The 21,819-nt window shown below is 38.1% G+C and overlaps 1 protein-coding gene across 1 annotated transcript in view; it reads left to right on the forward strand.

The window, feature by feature from the left end:
* Nucleotides 1-21,819, forward strand: part of LRRK2 (leucine-rich repeat kinase 2) — a gene marked incomplete at its 5' end in the record, with an annotated part of 26,574 nt that overhangs the window by 2,455 nt on the left and 2,300 nt on the right. Inside the window, 19 exons of the mRNA XM_010145832.1 lie at nt 1,149-1,367; nt 3,577-3,778; nt 4,354-4,442; nt 4,992-5,179; nt 6,515-6,669; nt 7,689-7,835; nt 7,989-8,180; nt 8,584-8,730; nt 9,030-9,130; nt 9,318-9,508; nt 10,176-10,336; nt 11,144-11,314; nt 13,203-13,303; nt 13,956-14,150; nt 15,154-15,347; nt 15,638-15,710; nt 16,401-16,585; nt 17,869-18,021; nt 18,734-18,942. Coding sequence (XP_010144134.1) covers nt 1,149-1,367; nt 3,577-3,778; nt 4,354-4,442; nt 4,992-5,179; nt 6,515-6,669; nt 7,689-7,835; nt 7,989-8,180; nt 8,584-8,730; nt 9,030-9,130; nt 9,318-9,508; nt 10,176-10,336; nt 11,144-11,314; nt 13,203-13,303; nt 13,956-14,150; nt 15,154-15,347; nt 15,638-15,710; nt 16,401-16,585; nt 17,869-18,021; nt 18,734-18,942 — 3,073 coding nt within the window. The remainder of the gene's footprint in view (nt 1-1,148; nt 1,368-3,576; nt 3,779-4,353; nt 4,443-4,991; nt 5,180-6,514; nt 6,670-7,688; nt 7,836-7,988; nt 8,181-8,583; nt 8,731-9,029; nt 9,131-9,317; nt 9,509-10,175; nt 10,337-11,143; nt 11,315-13,202; nt 13,304-13,955; nt 14,151-15,153; nt 15,348-15,637; nt 15,711-16,400; nt 16,586-17,868; nt 18,022-18,733; nt 18,943-21,819) is intronic.

The following is a 21,819-nucleotide window of genomic DNA, read 5'->3' on the forward strand; positions in this document are numbered from 1 at the left end:
AAGAAGGTCTTCAGCAAATAAAAATAGTACAATCAAAGAAGAGGTGAAATACATCATATATGGGATATGGAAATATTAGTAGACATACAAAGACATGATCAGCACTGTTTTGTACTTAAAATGGTACAGTGATGTGTGAAAGCATAGTTTATATGTTCTAGCAATATTTTTGATTGACTGATAAAAACTAAGAAATGGCTAGTATTAAAGGGATGAGGAGTTAAACCTGCTTTTTCTTCTACACAGTTGTAAATTCCAGGCATATCAGAATTTGACTAATTTAAAACTGACTAGATGCAGCTTTGAAGTCATGCTGTTAAGTGTATGCTTAGCATCCTGTTTTAACTAGGAATGATTCCAGGACTATGGTAGGGGAATTGGTCTGAGAATCTGCCTATATATTTTTCTTTTGCTCTTAAGTGTCTTATTTTTATTTGATGGAATCACCGTATGGTGAGTGAGCATTATTTGTCTTTTCCTTTTATATGTTCGTTAGGCATTGCTGGGCGATGCAATTACATCAAGATTTTGTGTCCTGATGCTGTTTTTTAAGTTTGGCATTTTCTCTGTTCACCTTGAGCAGTGATACAGGACAGTTTAGTGCTGATGAACACCATTGCTGATGTGTCCTCCTTTGCTGTTCAGTACTCACTGGTGTTTCATTGTTGCCCTGTTCTGATGACAGCTGACAGAGTCCCTTTGCTTTTCCATTTTGCTGGGCATTGTTACTGAAAAATACAGTTGTCCCTCTTTTCCTGACAATGTTGTTAATCTGCAGGTATGAAATCCAGATGACACTGCTTTCTTTTAGGAAAAGCTGGTTTTGTAATGTTTCTGTTTTGGTATAGACTGTTCTCTGCATGCTAAAAAAAACTTTTCATATTTATAGGCTGATGCATTTTTACTGCATTATCCAGTCAAGGCTGTTATGTTAGATTGCAATTTAAACTTACTCTGAATAAAGACATGAAATAGTATTTCAGATTCCAAATTTATTTAATGAATAATATTTAAAGAGGCAGAAACGGTTGTTTTTTTAATTGTATTGATTGGGTTTTGATTAAATTTTTATCCATTTTCTGTGGATATAAAACAATAATACCAACATTCACTATTGAGTTAATTGACTGTATGGATCTTACTAACAGGCTCGAGCTTCAACATCCCCCGTCATTCTTGTTGGCACTCATTTAGATGTTTCTGATGAAATGCAACGTAAGGCCTGCATGAGTAAAATTACTAGAGAGCTCTTGAATAAACGAGGCTTCCCAGCAATCCAAGATTACCACTTCGTGAATGCTACAGAAGAATCTGATTCCATTATCAGACTGCGGAAAATCATAATAAAAGAGAGTCTTCACTTCAAGGTAGGCTACATGGTGTTTATAGTGTTGAAAACATTCTAGTTCAGTTAATTAAATACATTTTTAAATATTAACACATAATGAGATACATTTCTAGTGTGATAGCAAACTCATCTTGCTTTCTGTAAGGTATTATACACAGCAAAATAATGCAGGATAATCACCAGGTTTGTTTTCATTTCATTTTCTACCAAAAAATCAACTTAGTAAAAATCTCAGCTGGTTATGTTTCCAAGCACTAGGGTCATAAATAGCATATTTAATTAAAAATAGACCATCTTTTTCCTTACAAAGAAATCTGATCAAAAACTCATTTTTGTTGAATGACAACATATAATTGCAATAGTAAGTATTGTGGGATTTCAGGGACCAGGAAATAAGATTTGGGGATTTCTGAAAGCCAGCTAGTTCTCCGTTTCCTGATTTCATTTTACGTAAGTGTGAAACTATACCTAGAAAGAGGGAAGTGAATTAAAGGAGGAAAAGGCAGCCCCTTGGACTGAGTGATCCTCCTAAACTGGAGAATCTGCACTCATATTTCATTTGCCTCCGAAGTCAACCCTACCACTCATTCTCTGCTATCTCCTTAGACACAGCATGAAGCTCTAGATGTGAATGACAAGCATAAAGATAAGTGTGAAGATACTAGCCCAGGCATGGAGCTACCCAATCTGTAGCAAAAATAATAAACGTATTTTTATTTTTTCTTGTATATGATATCAATCATGTGTAGTGTCACAGCATTTTAAAGAGAAAAGGTGATGTCTTGTGCTACTGAAGTCCATGGCAGAACTTTGTAAACCATAGCAGAACCCAAATTTCTTCTGAATATTTGGAATATTTTATAGAGCAAATGCTGTGTTTATGACCAGCCTCACACTAGTAATGTTACAGAGGAGAGAAAGAGAACACGCACCTCTTGTTTCTCTCTCAGAAACTACCATCTTAGCCACATCCATAATCTGCCTAACTTCATTCCACAGTGGAAGGAATAGGTGGCTACCTAAGTGGCAATGGTGTGGCCTGCTCAGGTGGAATGGATTAATTCCACTTCTCATACATCGGTAAGCACGAATAGAGCTGGTGTTCATAAAGGTATATGTAGCCTTCTATTTCACCATGCCTCTTCAACACTCAGGAGAAGTTCTTTTTAAAAACATATCGCTCTTAGGTACCTAAAAATTGTTCCTGTAGTAGCCATGTCTCTTGCAACTGGGACTTAAACTGGTGTTTAAACTTATATACAAATGTAAGGTAGCCTGAAGGAAAGGAGATAGTTTCCATAAATAATGAAGACACTTTGTGAAAGGAGTGTTACAAGGTACCTACGGAGAAGTCAGATAAAGTGAATTAAGCATTCAACATTGTCATCAAGTGCTCTGAGGCTTTGAAATGACACAAGGTACTAATTACATATTCACAAGGTACTAAGTACATTTTTGACACGCAAAAATGCCACAGCGCATTGGTGTTTAACTTCTCTGAGAGGAAGATTGCAACTACGAAGCTAATTTGGAAATGTTGGGAAAATTGTTTCCCATTTCCTAAAAATAAATACTAGCTCAGCTCCCTTGGAGAATGAAAAACCTGGTTGGGTGGTGGCTAATGCCAGAGGTCAAAGGATGTCTCCAGGTAGGAACTCAGGCTCAAGAAAAAGAAGCAAAGCAACCTACTGGTTCCCCTAGGTGTCTAACCTGGTTAAATTTATTTCTTCTTCTCCTCTTGTCTGCTGACTGTCAGCAGTGGAAACTTGTAATTGAGCTACTACCCTTTTCCCCCCAGTTTATCTAAAGGCATGTCTGAAAATATTACGGATTACAAAAGGTATCTTTTTTTTTTATTGATTTGCCTATTGTCTTGTGTTAACCTGAGATGTATGACATCACCTATTCATATGGTGAATATTTTCTTGAAATCAGAGTTTCTCTTTTGATCTTCTTAGGAATACCATTTTTAATTTTTTATGTACATGAAATACGGAAATATTTTCTCCTTTGAGTATTTATTTATAGAAAGACATTCATATTATAATTCTGAAAGAAGAATTAGTTACATCTACCTTTCAGAAGCCACATTAGTCAATAAATGAGTGGTATTGTTCCTTCTTGCTGCTACTGTTGAGAGGACATAACCACCTTACCTCTTAGTTTTACCGTCTGTGTTTCGTATGAACAAATTAATACACTTAATATTATTATTCCTAATTATACAGATCAGAGATCAACCAGTGGTTGGTCAGCTAATTCCTGACAGCTACCTGGAGCTGGAGAAGAGAATTTTGCTGGAACGTAAAAATGTCCCAACTGAATTTCCTGTGATTGATCAGAAACGCTTACTGGAACTGGTACGAGAAAACCAGTTACAATTGGATGAAAATGAACTTCCTCATGCAATTCACTTTCTGAATGAATCAGGTAAAATAATTTCTTCAGTGTATGTTTGTTAGCACTTCATTGCAAATCCGCAGCAGACAGACAGACCTATGTGCATTTTGACATCTCGTACAAGGTTCCCACAAAGCATTGAGCTGAAATGCGTTAAGATTTCATAACACTGTTTTGATAATTGAGGTTGTTACATCATGAAGGAATTTAAATATAAAGAATCACTACTGTAACCAATTTTATCTCTTACTTCTCCTTGAAAACATCATACCAGCTGGTTAGACAGCACAGTTCTGGAGAAAGGTGCAATTGCTGTAACATACAGACTTCATAAGATTAAATAATAAAGCAAACAGAGCATAGCTGCTTGGTGAAGAAACCAAGTCAGATTACAAATCTAAGAAAACATCTGAAAATAAAGGTAAAGCTGAACAAACCATGATGGCATTCTGCTCGTGAGATACTGACGTTAATTCAAAAGCTGTGTTTATTATTCGGATTGCTTATATCAAGTCACATAAGAAAAACAACCCAGAGTGCGGTGTTTCCTTTGCTTAGTACAGAGCTTGAGAAATGCATTGCTAATTACGGTATTCTTTGCGCAGGCGTCCTCCTTCATTTTCAAGACCCAGCTCTACAGCTAAGAGATCTGTATTTTGTAGATCCAAAGTGGCTATGTAAAATCATGGCACAGGTTAGACTGATTACTTTTTGTGTCTACATTCATGGAACTTTTTCCTCTGTCTGAAACCACTGTAACATATCAGTGATTCTTCTTCACCGTTTCTGTACTGTTTCGTGATCTAGAATTTTCTCAGATTCACATGTTGGGACAGGAGAGTAGCAGACTTGACTGCTTAGTTTAAACCATCATTGAAATGTTTATCTAGAAACAACCTTAAATGTTTTTTGATGTATATTCAGATTTCTTAACCTCTGAAACTTCACCTTTTCTTCAGTGCAGGAAATGGGATGGCAAAAATGTAAGTTTGAGTCCTTAAAGCTGGTGGGATTAAGAGTGAGAAAAAATGGTAAGACACCAAGGTGGCTTGGACAGGTTAAATTTTGTCACTGCTGTCTTTGAGCTGGCTAGCATTATGGAAGTGTTTGGTTTCACTGTGAAATGGAGTCCATTTTTCCCCTTGAGTACTAGGCTGCCAAATATTTCAGAGAACAAAGTTTGTCAGGAAAATGCTATCTAATGATGACTGTACACCTGAAATTGTTTTACTTTTTTTGAAAGATTCTGATGGTGAAAGTGGAAGGCTTTTCTAAATATCCTAAGGGAATTGTAAAGCGGTCAGATGTGGAAAAATTCCTTTTAAAGAAGAATAAGTTTCCTAAGATTTACATGTCACAATACTTCAAGCTTCTGGAGAAGTTTCAGATTGCTTTGCCATTAGGAGAGGATCAACTGCTAATCCCAAGCAGGTAAGCAGAGATAAACCTGCAGATGACAGCCATAGAGATTAATGAAAATAAAACCCTCACATCAGGCTAACTAGTTTAACTGATCATCAAAGCAATTTGGTATGTGAAAGCGTGTCTTAGTACACTTCATTTTAGTAAATTACTTCAAAAATGATCAGAGAGATAGAGCACCTCTGCTCTGAGGATGGACTGGAAGAGTTGGGAATGTTCAGCCTGGAGGAGGCTCTGGGGAGACCTTATTGTGGCCTTCCAGTACTTAAAGGGGGCTTATGAGAAAGATGGAGACAGTCTTTTTAGCATCAGGACAAGGGGTGATGGTTTGAAACTAAAAGAGGGGAGATTTAGATTAGATATAAGAAACAAATTTTTCACAGTGAGGGTGGTGAAACACTGGCACAGGTTGCCCAGAGAGGTGGTAGATGCCCAATCGCTGGAAACATTCAAGTCAGGTTGGATGGGGCTCTGAGAAACCTGATCTAGTCCCTGTTCACTGCAGGGGAGTTGGATTAGATGACCTTTGAAGGTCCCTCCCAACCCAAAACATTCTATAATTCTATGATAAATGCTTTCAGGGTTATCATAAGCTGATCTTGTAGCAGGTAAAGCTTACATCGCATTAATGTGGTGAGTAAATGGAATCTATAAATGATAAAATGTTTTATGAGGATAATATTTCTTCTGCAGTTGCCATGCTTTGAGAAGGCAGAAGATTATAATTTAGCTTTACGTTGCAGTGTGCCAGCATTACAGATACTTATTGCAATATAAAAGATAATGATGAATTTCTGTAGCCTGTTTGCTTGGAGTGAGAACCACAGACAAGTTACTCAGGGGCAGTATCTTCTCCAAGCAGTCTAGTTATTAAATGTGGTGACAAAAAACGTGTTCTGCATTTGACTGCAGTCTTTCTGCTTTATCTGAAGCAAGTAGCATAGTTTCTCTGCCTCACTTACAGTTTTCCCTAATGTCTTTAATAATACCTACGTTGCTTATTGGAGAGAGTGTTGAATGGTTGTGTTGATTAGAGTTGCTACATTCTTCAAAATCTTGGGATAGTAAGATTTTATCTGTCTTACCTGCCTTGTATGTTTTTCTCAAATTTACATTCGATATCTAATAATTGTAAATGAGGTTCTGCTGGGTTTAAATGACAGCAGAACTTCACTTCAGCACAAGCAAACAGAATAAGCACATGCACTGTGTGTCTGCTCCCTAATCATCTGAATCATTCATTCATTAATAAGTAATACATTTTACGTAATAAATACTTCACGACATCAGTCAGTTTAGATTAAGTACATCATTAAATACTGTCTAATATTTTTATTCTTTCAGTTTGTCTGATCACAGGCCTGTTATAGAGCTTCCCCACTGTGAAAATTCAGAAATTATCGTCAGGCTTTATGAGATGCCATACTTTCCTATGGGATTTTGGTCCAGGCTGATCAACAGGTTGCTTGAAGTATCACCTTACATGCTGTCAGGGAGAGGTACAAATCTTTATCTTTAAAAACAATAACAAGCATGTTTGCTTTGAGTGCCAACACCTGCATGTTAAAGCTCTAATCCCCAACATTGTTGTGCTTTAGCTAATTTCTGACCACTTCACGAATGTAAGAAAAAGAATAGTGGTCATTTTCATAACTTAAAAATATCCAGGAACAGATATTGCCTGATCTTCAGAGTGGTGTGCAAAAGAAAGTGAAGCCTGTTTCTCTCCTAGAGAAACATCTCTCTGCTAGAGATGGAGGAAATCCTTATATTTACACAATACTGTTGTTCGCTTCTACAAAGAATACAGGAGAAAGATTTGTCTTCCAGACAGAAAAACAAACTGCTTTTCTTCAGGTTCACTGATTCTCCCTTTATGAAAGCTTAAAAACTTGGCTTTTTTCAGAAGGGTGGTGTGTGTGTGTCTTTAATTCTTTCCCAATAATTTAATGCTTTGACATGAGGTCTGTCTGCTGAACTTTGAATCTTTCATTTTTTAATGTGTAGTTTATGAATACTTGGTGACAAGTAAACTAGGAAAAATATCCATTGCTAGTGCTCCCTACAAATAAGATTTATAACTGCCTGCTCTTCTGGCAATAACGTTCCTCCCGGCCATAGAATTCCAGTCGCAACTTGCTATTTCATGTGTGTGATAAAGGAAAAATTTAAATCACTTGGCTTTTTTTCATATGTTGCCTAAGATATTCTGTATTTGAACCTGAATGTACCTAAGCATTTCTGTAATCCCAGTGTATATCACTTGCTACATGACTTACCATGATTAAATATTTAGTTTGTGGATATGCTGTATAGAAGTGAACATAGGTTGAAATATGTTCAACTTTTGTGGGGTTATTCTGTCTGCAAAGTTGTAGCCTTTGTTTCATTTGCTATTTGAGTAGGCATAAGCCTAATCGTAATTAATTATTTAAAGTACCATGAATTATTCCAAATGTTTTAAAATATTGCATTCATATTGGAGATCAGATTTTTAATCTAATTTTATATTTTCTAGAGCGAGCTCTTCGTCCTAACAGAATGTACTGGAGACAAGGAATCTATTTGAACTGGTCTCCTGAAGCTTACTGTCTAGTGGAATCAGCAGTATTTGACAACAACCCAGACAGCTTTTTGAAAATTACAGCACCTTCTTGCAGAAAAGGTTAATTATTCCTGAGCCTGATTTTTGCTCCAGTTTGATTGCAGCTTGGCATTTTGGTTTGTTGCGCTTTTGCCTTTGGAATGTAGAGTTTAGCTCTGTAATTACAAGTACAACAGATTGAGTCTATAATTTCCCTCTTTTGGTTTCCTAAAGGCTGCATCCTTTTGGGCCAAGTTGTGGATCACATAGATTCTCTTATGGAAGAATGGTTTCCAGGTTTGCTGGATATAGACGTATGTGGTGAAGGAGAAACACTGTTGAAGAAATGGGCTCTGTACAGCTTCCAGGATGGTGAAGAACACCAAAAAATACTACTTGATGACTTACTTAAAAAAGCTGAAGAAGGTATATATTTGTGCTATCTGAAGTATATAGAGGTACACCTATATATAGCTAAATTTTATAAGACATCCCCTTTATAACATCAGGATTCTTCCTTTTTATAGACAGAAAAGTTTGGTGGTGACACAACAACAGTTGCCATCATATTTCATTGGTACACATACAGAACCTTGAGAATACTTAAACATGTAGGAATCATTAAGGTGAATGGCAAACTTACTGTGTTTTATTCTATATATATGTATGTATATTTATGTATGTGTAAATACATATATGTATATGTACATATACTTATGAATTTAATTTTAGGCACACTGATCATATGCACTCAGAGAGATCCATGTGCCCTTCAGTGCCTTTTGAATGATGACTGCCCCTTTGGATTTTCGATTACCTCTTTTCTTAGGTGACCTTTTGGTAAATCCAGATCAACCAAGACATACCATTCCAATAGCTCAGATTGCGCCTGATCTGATATTGGCTGACCTGCCTAGAAATATTATGTTGAATAGTGATGACCTGGAATTTGATGAAGCTCCTGAATTTCTCTTGGGTAAGCATTATTTTGTAGGGCTTTTTTACAGCGCTTACGCTAACAAATTGGTTGAAGTCAGTTCTGCAACATATAGAAAACATCTTAGAGATTTCTTTTCTGTGGAAATGTATTTTTCATTGTATTCTGGATTTCAGGTTATTGAGTTTTGAATTTTCCATTAACTTGTGTACTAGGATACTGTCTTTTACACGTTTAGATGAGCCACGTGTTTTAAAATTGTACACTCACCTGTTTTTTTAAGAAATGGTAGCTATGTCTTTGTTTTTAATATTCTTTTCAATTTTGTTGTTGAAAAGGTGATGGTGGGTTTGGATCTGTGTACCGTGCATCCTACGGTGGAGAAGAGGTTGCCGTAAAGATTTTCAATAAACATACTTCCCTCAGGCTCCTAAGACAAGTAAGAAATAATGCCTTTTTTTTCTGTAGTGCTTCTCTTGAAATACCAAGCCTGTGCTTAGGCTTGGTATTCCCAAGAGCTTAAAAATCTTAACCAAATTGCAAAACTTCAGAACATTCCTGAGTTTCCTTCAGAGCTACAGAGGTTATGCTGTTAGCAGTACTTCATCTGATTTTACAATTTACAGGAGCTTGCAGTGCTTTGTCACCTCCATCACCCCAGTTTAGTGTCTCTGCTGGCTGCTGCAATCCGTCCCCGGATGCTGGTGATGGAATTAGCCCTTAAAGGATCTCTCGATCGTTTGCTTCAACAAGACAATGCAAGTTTAACTAGAACACTTCAGCACAGGATAGCTCTACATGTAGCTGATGGCTTAAGGTAAATGTGACTTCTCCATTGCTGGAAAAACAGGATACAGCAACAAGTATGATGTATTGCAAAAGAAAAGCTTAATATTTCTTGTATCTCAAGCAGAATATTCCCTGCGTCAGACAAATCCTGGTATTTTTGTAATTGATTAGTGGATATATAACACAAATTTCTGTTACCTGTTTTTTTCTGCTAACAAAGGACATTCATGTAAGTAGAGAAATAGCAAGAGCTCTGTGTGCAATTTCTATGTGACTGTTGGTTTCTTATTAAAATATCAAAGAAATGAATTCAATGCATTTTTAAAGTTCTGGAGGACCATAAATGTCCTCAGGAGCTGTGACTGTAAAATGACAAAATCTACAAAGGAGCTCAGGGACCAGTGAAGCTTTAATTTCTAAGATTCAAACTGTGAGTGACACATCAGATAAGACTTGGTACTGAAATATTGCAATATATATATTTTTTTTTTGCATTCCAGTAAATAATACAATTCTAAAGTCAATATCCATTAAGGCAGTGTCGTGTTGGTGTTGGTGATGTTTGGCATTTTTTAACACAGTATTAAAGATTTGAAAACACGGTTTACTGTTGTGGGAATAATGTATTCAGTGTGTGTGTATAGATACATCCCTGAATTCTGAATGCTTTCAATGAATACTTTTTTGATTAACAGGTACCTGCATTCAGCAATGATTATCTATCGTGATTTAAAGCCTCACAACGTGTTGCTCTTCACCCTATATCCTAATGCAGCTGTTATTGCAAAAATAGCTGACTATGGCATTGCCCAGTATTGTTGCCGAATGGGAATAAAAACTTCTGAAGGAACACCAGGTATGGAAAAATGCTCTGGTTTGCAGTGCATTATGTCAAAAAACAGCTCATGTGGTTTTTATGTTGTCTGTAAGAAGCAACTCTAAAATCTATACTTTAGTCAAAATCATGAAATGTAGCTCTAATCATATTACAAGCTGTGATGCCCGGTTTATACCTCTTTACCTTTTTTCCTGTTCATGTTTTAACCCCTTTTAGAAGAATCGTAGAGTATACTAAAGGTGTAAAAAGAGAACAAATTAAATTATGTGCATTCATTGTATTTTTTTGCTGTCTTATTTTAGTATGGTTATTGTGATACTGAAATTAAACTGCTAAAATTAATTGTTGTTTCAAAATTTTGCAGTAATGCATAATTTTTTTAAAGGCAACAAGTATCTAGACTGTTCCCTGACTTTAGAGAGAATGTATTAGCATCCATTTTAAAGCAATGAACGCTAAACAACTTTGAAAAGTCCCTTTAGGTCTTGGAAATTGTGCTTGAGGGCGTGACTTCAAGTGTTAAATGTTAGGTTTTCAGTAAAGACTACAGACTTGCCCTTCATTTTCAGTGTTCATTGAGAGATTGATTATTTGATGTGTAATGGGGCAGGAGCTCTGTAACTGATGTACTGGCTCCTTCCTTTATACCAATTGCTGGTATTTTTGAAGCTCTGCCACATGCAAACTATTGCCAGCCCAGAAATAGCCTGCCATTTTTGGTTTACTTCCTGCGACGTTTTGATCAATAAGTGTTTGCTCTTAAAAGGATAAAGATGGCTTCATCTTGGTATAAATCATAACTAGTAATTAATGATTTATTTGCAGGATTTCGAGCACCGGAGGTGGCCAGAGGAAATGTTATTTACAATCAGCAAGCTGATGTTTATTCATTTGGCTTGCTACTTTATGACATTTTAACAGGAGGAGGTAGAATAATGGAAGGCTTGAAATTTCCAAATGAATTCGATGAATTAGCAATACAAGGAAAGTTACCAGGTATGCCTTGTTTCTTAAAGTTTTAACATGACAGTGCACCGTTTGTCCTGCCTCTTTCAAAAATAACTGCTCATGTTTTATGTTGTATCTGACAGTGATCAGAGGAGGAGACTAAATAACAGCAATTTTTAGAAGTCTCTCCTAATTCCATACGGTGTTGAAATAGTGAGAAATAGGCATCTAGTCAACCTCACATAGGTTATAGTTTCATTGCAATTTCAAGGTGTCTAGCTGGTTCACTTCATAAAGAAATCGAGGTTTGTATACTCGGAAATTTATCCAGACATGTCTATCATGGATGTTGCTGAAGGTACTTTCTAATACCATGTCTGGACTTGACCCTTACATATTACTGTGATAATGCATGTCATGCACTAAAATAAGCACAACTCCACTTCTGGTCTTTGATCATGATCCATTACATTAAAATACCCATTGTTGAGAAGCTGCATATCTTAAAATGTAAAAAAACCCAAAAAACCAATCTTGAGGTTTTTTTGAAAAAAGTCTCACTCCCTTAAAAAGCAGCCACCCCTAAAGGTTTTAAGTAGGAATTCCCTTTTAACTTTTCAAGAGTGAAGTCCCTGCCTAGCTAAGTAACATTCTTCTTATGCCGTCTGCATTACAGTATCTAGTTGCTGGCTGCTGGAAAGAAGATTAAACAGGCTATCAGGCTGGATGCAAAGTAGTCAGCTGGACAATGTAACTCAGTATTTGGCAACTTCTGTGTAAAGAGCTGTTGAATTTTTATAGTACTACAAGCTTGATGTGTGGTGTTTGTTCTTATTTATTGTGCTGCAATAGTGGATATACTCATGAAACATTCTTCAAGACTGCAAAGTCACTCCATCTAGGAAAGAGCAGCAGCCCTGCCACTTAATCTGGCATGGCTTCTCCATCAGGAGAGGCAGAAAGTTCATAAATTTTCTACTCCATAAGGAGAATAGTCCAATTCATAGCTCAGACAGCTTAAACCCCCGCCCTGAAGAGGCCATCCCTAGAAATGATGACTTAAGTATCTCTTGAGTGCAGCTGTCCAGTTGGTTGTTTTCTGTATTTATAAGCCCTGTGAAATAATCAGACATACTAGTTTCTGAAGATAGTACAGTTCCATCTGTGCACATGCTCATCTTTTCTATGTTTCCACAAAAAAGGAGCTGGCTGAGCTCACAAGCAAACAGTGCGTATCATTTGCTGAGCAGAATATGTTCATTTGCAGGTATTTATCATCATTTACCCCTGTCTAATGTAGGACTGGAGTATCTGCTGTGGCTTATGATGAACTAAAAGGAAAAGCAGTACAGGCACTACTATTCGTGAGTGATTTGTTCTTAGGCAGGTCAGCACCTACAGTCATCATACATATTCAAAGCACCAAGTGGGAATTTAAGCTTTCCTATCTTGTAAATACTATATGTAGTTGTTTATCTAAATTGCTATACATTTTGTTGGAAGTTCACCTATATGCCACATACTCTGCCCAAACACAGAAGAAGAAACATGGAAAAAAAATGTTCACAGGAACTGAAAACACTACAGACAGAAACAGCATCCCCTTGAGCGGTTAGCATTAACCAAAACACAATTTACACATATCTGTGATTCAGTCCCAGGACATTAGAGAAAAAGTTAAAGCAAAATGTATTTGCTTTAACTGCTTTTAATGAAAAGGACTGTAGCTCTAGCATTTCATGCTCTAGCATTTAATGTCAGATGGGCAATTTAAAGCTGTCCATGCTAACATTTTACCTAAGAGTATGATATTTCTTAGAGCAGCTCTGTAAGAAGTTAGATGAAATCTTAAAATAAGAAGCAGCTTATTCAGAACCCTCATTTCTGATCTATGGTAAAGGCTGGTTAAGAAGCTATCTCTCATTTTAAATTTTAGATCCTGTCAAAGAATATGCGTGTGCCCCCTGGCCGGAGGTTGAAAATTTAATTAAAAAGTGTTTGAAAGAAAACCCTCAGGAACGACCAACGTCTTCCCAGGTATTGTTTAGTATACTTATTTGTGGTTTTGTGATGGATGATACCACAAAGTAATTGTGCTTTCTAAAAAGGAATGGGACATTTAAGTTATGAAGAGTCAGAGGGGTTTTTTCTGTTCTTCTTTTCTGTGACTGAATCAGCCATGAAATACTGCCTGCTCTAGCCATCCAGGATAACCTGTTCCATTCAAACCTACCAACCATTTATTCTACCCTGCTGATGTTCCCTCTGTGCTGCATAGTGGTTGTAGCGAAACAGGATTTCATGGTCTGCACTGGAGCTATGCGAAAGGGACTTTGTTACATAGCTGTCAGTGCAGTTAGCCTGCACCGTTCATGCATGTGAGAAAAGGAACAGCAGTGTGAATCTGAAACCTACTGTCTGTTATCACACATCATGGTGCGCTTTGAAACGGGTGAAATTTATAAACGTACCTTAACCCCATTGACTTCCTGAAATTTTAATAGAAAAATGAAAGTCAACATAAAATTGCCTAGTGCTCAAAGATTGCTCATTAGTAGCGGTGATGTGAAGGAGCAGACTCCCAAGATGCTCTGTCCATATCCCATAAAACACTGTTATCCGTTGCCTGTTACTTATCAGCGCACAAGCCATTGTTATTACCACGTGCATGCTGTGGCTCTCTTCGTAGGTTTATGAGATCCTGAATTCTGCAGAGCTTATCTGTTTGATGAGGTATGTTTCGATACCCAGCACATCTACAGCAGAGTGCATGGTAGCTGCCAATCAAAGCTGCAAGAAGGCAGGAGTCTGGATAGGCAATGGGAACACAGAAAAAGCACAGCTTTCGTTTGTTAACCTAAATACAGATGGACATACTTGCGAGGTACGTAGGAGAGTTGCCATTTATTCTAATTTTTTTGGACCCCAGATATATTTCAGAAGAATTAATTGCATTTTAACAGCAGGATATTACTTCCAGAAAGCTAAGCTTTGAGAGAGCAAAGATTGCTCATCAGTGAGTCATCATTTTATCCATGAAATTAAGCAGAAAAACAGTCACTTTTTCTTCACTTCCTACCATCCAGCTTGAACTTTCTCATAATACTGTTTTTCCACTACTGGATTCCTTTCTTCACTCTAGCACAGAGACTAGAACAAGGAGTAGTAGTTATACAGCCCTTCATATATCTACCTCCCCTAAAAATCCAGTTAGACTCTTAACAATGCCTTTCTTCTCGTGGATGCCACCTCCTTGTGCCACTTGGAGCAATACCCTCCAGATCTTTTCATTTGGTTTTTGTACGTCTCAGTCCTGTGACTTTAGAAAAGGGAAGAGGTTTTTTTGATGTGCTCTGATGAGCATGTGTGCCAGAACTGAGCACAACTCATCATCAAAGTTGTTTAAGTAATATTTCCATCTGCCATCTGTTGATACGCTTGAATTGGTAGTTTTGGAATAATTCTTATTACTGTTACTATTATTGTTATATCTGTTCTAAAATGAGAAAAGGAAGTATTAGACCAGTACTTCTATTGTTAGCAATTAAACTGAATACACATTGCAGTGTAGTTCCGTTTGCTTAGTCCTCTGATGACTTCGAGACCTTCGTTAGAATAGAGAGGGAGAATATTTGTTTCAGCATTCAGCTTAGAGATTTTCCTGTGTAGTGTTTGAGAACACCTTCCCAGCGCTTTGTGGATAGATGACACAGCTGAAGATCTATTCTGCTAATAGGGAATTAGGTTTCTTAATGGGGAGGTTACGCCTAGGGTCTGTCCAGCGTCCAAGAAGATTGTGCTTCATTTTTATTACCAGCAATTTACTAGCATTTACCCCTATGAAATCATAACCGGGTTGTTTTTATTTTTTTTTCTTTCTGACGCAGGATATTGCAGATAGTAAAATCTTAAGTTTGGCCTTGGTGACCCTTCCTACTGAGAAAGAAAACTGGATCGTAGCAGGAACCCAAGCTGGTTCTCTGTGGGCAGTTAACACAGAGGATGAAATGAGAAGGCATCGTCTGCAGAAAATGTCAGATTCCATCACTTGTTTGTACTGTAATTCTCTTTCAAAACAAAGGTAAAAATTAATTTTTAATATTTTCGGTTACATTTTGAAAATATGGCTGAACAGAGATGTTCAGAAAATGTCATCTAGGCTTGTGCAGTTTTGATTAGACAACTGCTTGTTTTTCCTGTGTATTCACTAAATTTTGCACCCAGTATAACCGAGACTACATCCCTCACCACAAGTGGTTGCATTTTCTTTTGGTGTTCAATTAAATTGTTGAAATACCAGAGGCTACTCATTTAAATTTTTCTTACCTGATTAAGACATTTCTGAAAAATCACTATTTTATTTTATTTCAGCAAACAGAAGAATTTCTTCTTGGTAGGCACAGCTGATGGCAGACTGGCAGTTTTTGAAGACAGAGCAGTAAAGGTAAATTTGTTTTTGCTGTCTGTTCTACAAAATACTATTAGTAATATGTAAAGCAGCTACTAACAGTATTTTTTTTCATGCAGCTTTTTTTTTAATTGCTTCTCTAAAACTAAAAATAATTTTCTACTGCAGTCTTAGAGGAACTGCACATGTTTTACAATACCTGACAAACTGACTAGAGAGTGACATTAATGGCTGTTACTAAGAATATTCTAATACTGTTAGTCTCCTTTATTTCTTGCAGTTTTAACTCCTTTTCCTTTTCATTCACCCTGAATTTTCCTAGAGTAGATATCTTCAAAAAGACAGTATTTTTAGGTTTTCCATAGGTCAGAGTTATGCTCACACAACAGATAAAGAAATGCTGGGAGCTGTTTATATCATTGGATTCCTGAGGGTTAGCTCCTGACCAAGGGCAATTTAGAGCAATTACGGAGTTGCAATGCATTGCAGAACTCCAATACGGGCCGGTGTGGGCTGTCTCCAAGATACAGATATGATTTTCCGTCCAGTTCTTGAACTATGAGATTGTGATGCTTTTCAGTCTCTAACATTCCAGAAGGATACCGTAATGGTTCAGAAAATCTGGCTGTGTAAATGTAATTCAGCAGGCTGTATGCCCTTCTTTTAACAGTTTCCAAGTCTCTGTATACAGCTTGTTTCTAATGGAGAGTGTATTTTTTCTTGCAGTGCAAGGGTGCTACACCTTTGAAGATACTAACTATAGGAAATGTTAGCACACCACTGATGTGCTTAAATGAATCCTCATACTTACCTGAAAAAAATATCATCTGGGGAGGCTGTGGAACAAAGATCATTGCCTTAGCTAGTGATTTCTCTGTTCAAAAGCTCATTGAAACGAAGACAAGTCAACTGTAAGTTCCTTTTATACATGATGTTACTTGACTCTGTTGTTTTCATCAAAGACTTCTGGCAGTACGGCAATGTAGTGTCTTCTTTTAGAGCTCATTCTTTGGGTTCTCTCGTTTCCGTTCTTTTCCTTCCATAGCACAGCTGGTATACAATGTGCATTAAAATAGGATTGGTGAGTAGTGTTTAAAGTATTCAGTGCAGCTTTTAAACAAGGGATATGCATTTTGACTATATTGTACATTTGTACTATATTTGACTATATATATTTTACTACATAAAGTCAGCATCTATTCAGACAATATATAAATGCAGCTGATTAGTTTTTCTCCCCCAGTTGCGTTTGTCCGGCCCCTGATTACTTTATTTAGAAATATACACATGTACTTAGCATTGTATTTATCCTTACGTGTTTGTCAGTGTGATATGCGTGCCTGTCTTTGCCTGGTACAGCTCAGTCATGTATGATTGCTGACTTCTCCTTATTTAGAAATTAGCAACTAGAAACTGACGTTTCTCGAGTGTTTGGTATAATTCTCTCAGGGGCAAATCCTGGTCTAAAGTTAAGGGGAGTTTTTAATGAGCAGGGAGAGCGGTGCTTGATTTTATACTAGTAGAGATCGTTATTCTGGGAAATTAATTTGCTTGGGAAAATCATGTGCTAACATCAAGCAAGAAACTAAAACTGCATTGAAATGCAGTTCAATGACAAGATGCAAAATACATCACAGGAATAATTTGAGCTTTTGGAGGCAAAACTGTAAACGGGTTTCAAAATGAAGTTGTCAAACCCAAGTAACAATAGGGAAGGCAGCAGTGCTGCTGAGCGTCTGTTGTCAGGGGCCTGTGATTTTGAGCCCTTCCTCAGGATGGATTGAGGGCCAGTGAAATAAGCAAATGCTCTTCATTTGCAGGGGCAATAACAAGTCCAGGCACAGATCTGGCATGAGAAACAAATTCATATGTAGTGGAAAACAGTCAAAAAGGCTGTCAGCTGAAGTGAAACGAGCAGAGCAGAGTGAGCTAAATCTCCCTGCTGATATTTAGGCTTAGTCATCTTCGTGCTGAGTGACCCTTTATGGTCTTGTGGGTCCTGTGAGAACTATCAGGTGTCTCCAAACATGGAAAGGGTGGCAGGGGAAAGGAGGACTGTGCTATCCTGTAGCCCGGTCTGGTTTTAAGGCTGAGTCATTCTGTGAGTCAGAGGGAAGCTAACACCACTCGTAATAGTTAAGTTTTCCTACTGTCTATTTTCACTGTATCTAACTAGAATTCTTCTCCCTTCTAGGTTCTGTCATAATGCTTACAGTGATGCAAATATTATTTCAATAGCAATAGACAAATCCATCTACTTGGCAAAGAAAAACAGCCATTTTGTGGAAATCTGGGACAAGAAGACAGAAAAACTTTCTGAACTAATTGACTGTGCACATTTTCTTAAGTAAGTGCTTTGTTTGAGGTTGCATAGAAAGCTGAGTATCAGATTGCCTTCTCTAGCATAGTACCTTAACCTGCTGGAGGTAAGGGATTTGCTCAGCTCATTGGGCAAATGTGGAACTTCAGAATATCCCATGCAGAATCTTTTAAGACCCTTATTGTATTTCACAATTTCTCTATGATGTTGAGAAGATATATTTAACTCTGCTCAGAAAAGAAGAAAGTCTTTTGTTGCCCTTCAGGCACTGATGCTTTTGCATCCCATTACTTCCTGCATCCCCTAAATAAGAATGTCCTCTCTCCAGTGCACAGATTCAGTAGATCAGAGTTTTATTAACAATGATGATGATTTTCATTTGCTTTTAAATGGTTCCTCTCCCTTAATGTGCCACATGCATTTCATTTTCATGTTGAGGTTAGGAGCAGCTCTGGGTATGCTCCTCCCACTTTGCAGTGATGTTCTCCTGCAGTCTGGGAGAGAACAGAGAAGTAGACCTTCTGCCTAGTTAAATGGCTTTTGAAGCAGACCAGCTGGCTCTTAGAAGTCCAGTAGCTTTCACCTCAGTTTGTTTCAAGTCAGTCAGCTGACTAGCATGAGGTTTTTTTGCAACTCATCTTGATGAATGGTTGTTTAAAAGGCTGGTGTTGAAGTTGTTGTAGCAGTTGTGGAATAGTGTGCCACCAGATTTTAATACAAATCCTCTCCATACTCATAGGGACAAAGTGGAAAAACTAAATAAGGAATCAAAACATAAACTGGCTTATTCTGGAAGAGTGAAGACAATTTGCCTGCAGAAAAATACGGCACTGTGGATAGGGACGGGAGGAGGACATATCTTGCTGCTTGATTTGTCAACACGTCGTCCTGTCCGACTTATAGACAACTTCTGTGATTCTGTTAGAGTCATGATAACAGCTCAGCTAGGTAAGTAAAAACATCAAACGGAAACCAGTGCCAGGTTTAGGATTGCTGTGCGCTGGTTGGCATGGCGTTCCAGGAACAGAAAATGCTATGGAAAATATTATTTTCCATGTTTTGTTCATTCATCCTATTCCACCGCTGTCATCTTCAGTCCGTGTCAGGCGCTTCAGTGTTAGCCGAATACCAGCAGGCTGTAATGTCTGTGCCCACGTAAAACAACAGCTTGTCACTGATGAACACATCAACACACCCCACCTTCACTGCATCCTTGTGCCACGCTTCAGAGCAGCTCTCTCCATCTTCTGCCTAATAGTCTTCACCTTCATCTTTGTTGGCTTGTGTTGTTTTTCCATCTGAAGTGTTACGCTTCTGGCATCCCACTCTGTGGAGCTTGTTAGGTTTTAGTAATTTTTCCTTGATTGCTTATTGCCTAGTTTTCTTTTCCCTCCATATACAGGAATGGTTCTTTTAGGTTTCAGTCACAGGCAGATCACAGCAAAGCTGGTAAGGGGCTACACACTTGGACCCTGGGTGCAGCTTTGTATGTGTGTACCATTCCTGTCACCAGGGCCAGTTGTCCTGAGCAGCAGTAGGCAGAGCAGTTGTGGGTTTTCCGTGGTAATTACAAACAGCCAGAGGAGCGTAGCTGAGTATGGGGCACTTCTTGGCTGTTGTAACTTCTCCACCTGTACACTTTCCTGCCTCTCTCCCCAAAGTAATAAATACCAAACCAACTCAAGAGTTACTGTGCTGCAGTGGTGGGTACACTCAAAATACGCATTACTGCAAAAAGGACTCTGTGGCAGAATGTGTGGATTCCCATCGCCTTCCACCATGTTTTGGAAAAGCTCTGGTGTTCACTTGTCGGTGTGATTTGAAGTGTGTTTGCTGTCAGAAAAAAAGGGCTCTGGAGCTGCTGTTGTGGACTTAGAAACACACTGTAATCCTGCTAGCAGACTTCATAGTGGCAGGCTGTGATGTTTTCTCATTTCCATCATGAACTTAATCGGGGGGCTGTTTTTTCCTTTCAGGCACCAGAAGTATTCATAGACTAGTTAGCTCACACTGCTGACAGCGTTGTGTGAGTCAAAAACCCTCCATCCTCCTCTGACTTGCCTTTGCCTGAGACAGCAAGTTTGTAGAGTCTGTTCAGTCCTCAGCTGTTAAGAGTGCCAGCTATAGAGTCCAGATTCACTAGCACAGCGTTTTCAGTCCTTCTAGTCCTGATAGCTACAGTATTAGTACGTTAGAGACATTGATTTTTAGCATTTTGTAAAGAATAGTTAATATGAAAACCATTTCTGCCTCACTTGTAACTGGCATTGATAGGGAAAGTATATTGTATAGGATAATACAGTGTGATTTTAAAAGCCTTGAGTCTTACATTCTTTGTTTCTAGTCACCTCAACATTTTTAATGAAAATTTTACGTATAGAAAAGTCAATACTTCAGGAGAAAGAGTTGAGTTGAGCTATGTTTGCACAAATCTCAAGAACGGCAAGTAAGATTGAGTCATGCAGTTTGATGTGTACTTTTTTCTTTCAATCACCTTTTCCCACCAATTATTTAAAAGGGTTGGGTTTTTTCCTAAATTCAAGGACTTTGTTTCTACTGGGAGTATCACAGAATCAGTGGAAATGGCACTGAGGCCGTTGAGCAATTCTTCAATAGTAACACATTGCTTTTGTGAAATGAGATAGATAGAAGATAGAAGGAAATATTTTTGTATTAAATATTTTCGTTTAAGATTAAAATATATGATGTCAATCAAATGTAAATATTTCAGGGAAAAGAGATTGCTAGACAGGGAGACGTTGATTTTATCTGTAGTTCAAGTGTGAATATGGAAGTCTAATGTCTTTTTCTAATTCTCTCACCTAACACATCATTGACATATAAAAGACCCGAGACTTACCTCAGAGAATGGTTTATATGTAAATCTGTAGTTCCTTTTGCAAGTGAAAATTTAAATTTCTATATAATAAGAAAGGACCCTATTCTGGGTAAAAGAAACCCCCACCAGCCTACATCTACCGTAAGTCAATTTACATCAGTATCAAAGGAGAATATACCGCAGATCTGCACAGGGCAGGAAAAGTCTCTCTCCACCTTGCAGAGGTCCTGGGGCACCCACTAGAAAATGTTTGCTGGTTCAGAAGGAACTCATCATGGGGGACACACTGCAGTGTGGTCACATGAAACTTCCAAGACCATGGCTAAGCAATAAGCCATGCTCCAGTCTGTTTGTACTCCAGAAACTGACCCCCTCCTCATCTTTTTCCTGGGGGATTGTGTAAGACTTCATGTATGAAGAGGTGTGGGAAGGTGTGGGGTGCAGCACTGCAGACAGAGGCCTGTCGCTGCCCTGGCCTGATCCGTGACCCAGGTCTGTAGTCTTGCATTCCTTCACTAGCCTGCAGCCAAGAGCTCACCACCCTTGATGTGCTGCCAGTAGGACAGGGAGCTGCTGTGGCAGGAGAATACCTAACAACTGCCATCTGTCGTGCAAGACATTTATAGGCATGTGCTGTTGCGAGTGAGAGGGAAGTTGATACTGCAACACTGGCACATTCAACTTACCTCTCTCTGATCCAGCCACTTCCGTCTTCCTGGTTCTTTTTTCCATTATTCAGTAGACCTCTTCCTATGATACTATTTCTGCTTCCCTCCTAACTCTCCCTCCTACATGCCATCATTAGTTCAGATCTCTCTCTTTTAATTATTTTGTATCATATTTCGTTGTTTTGGTTTTTTCATAACCAAACTGATGACTGGCACTTTCTGTGTCTGCTGTGCACTGGGACTTCATTTGCAGCCTGTCCCTTCACTGTGACATCTGTTTCCTGTGACTCTACTACCTCTGCTCGTGTTATATAACAG

The sequence above is a fragment of the Buceros rhinoceros genome, unplaced genomic scaffold (genome assembly GCF_000710305.1).
Source record: "Buceros rhinoceros silvestris isolate BGI_N320 unplaced genomic scaffold, ASM71030v1 scaffold28530, whole genome shotgun sequence".
Taxonomy (NCBI): Eukaryota; Metazoa; Chordata; class Aves; order Bucerotiformes; family Bucerotidae; genus Buceros; species Buceros rhinoceros.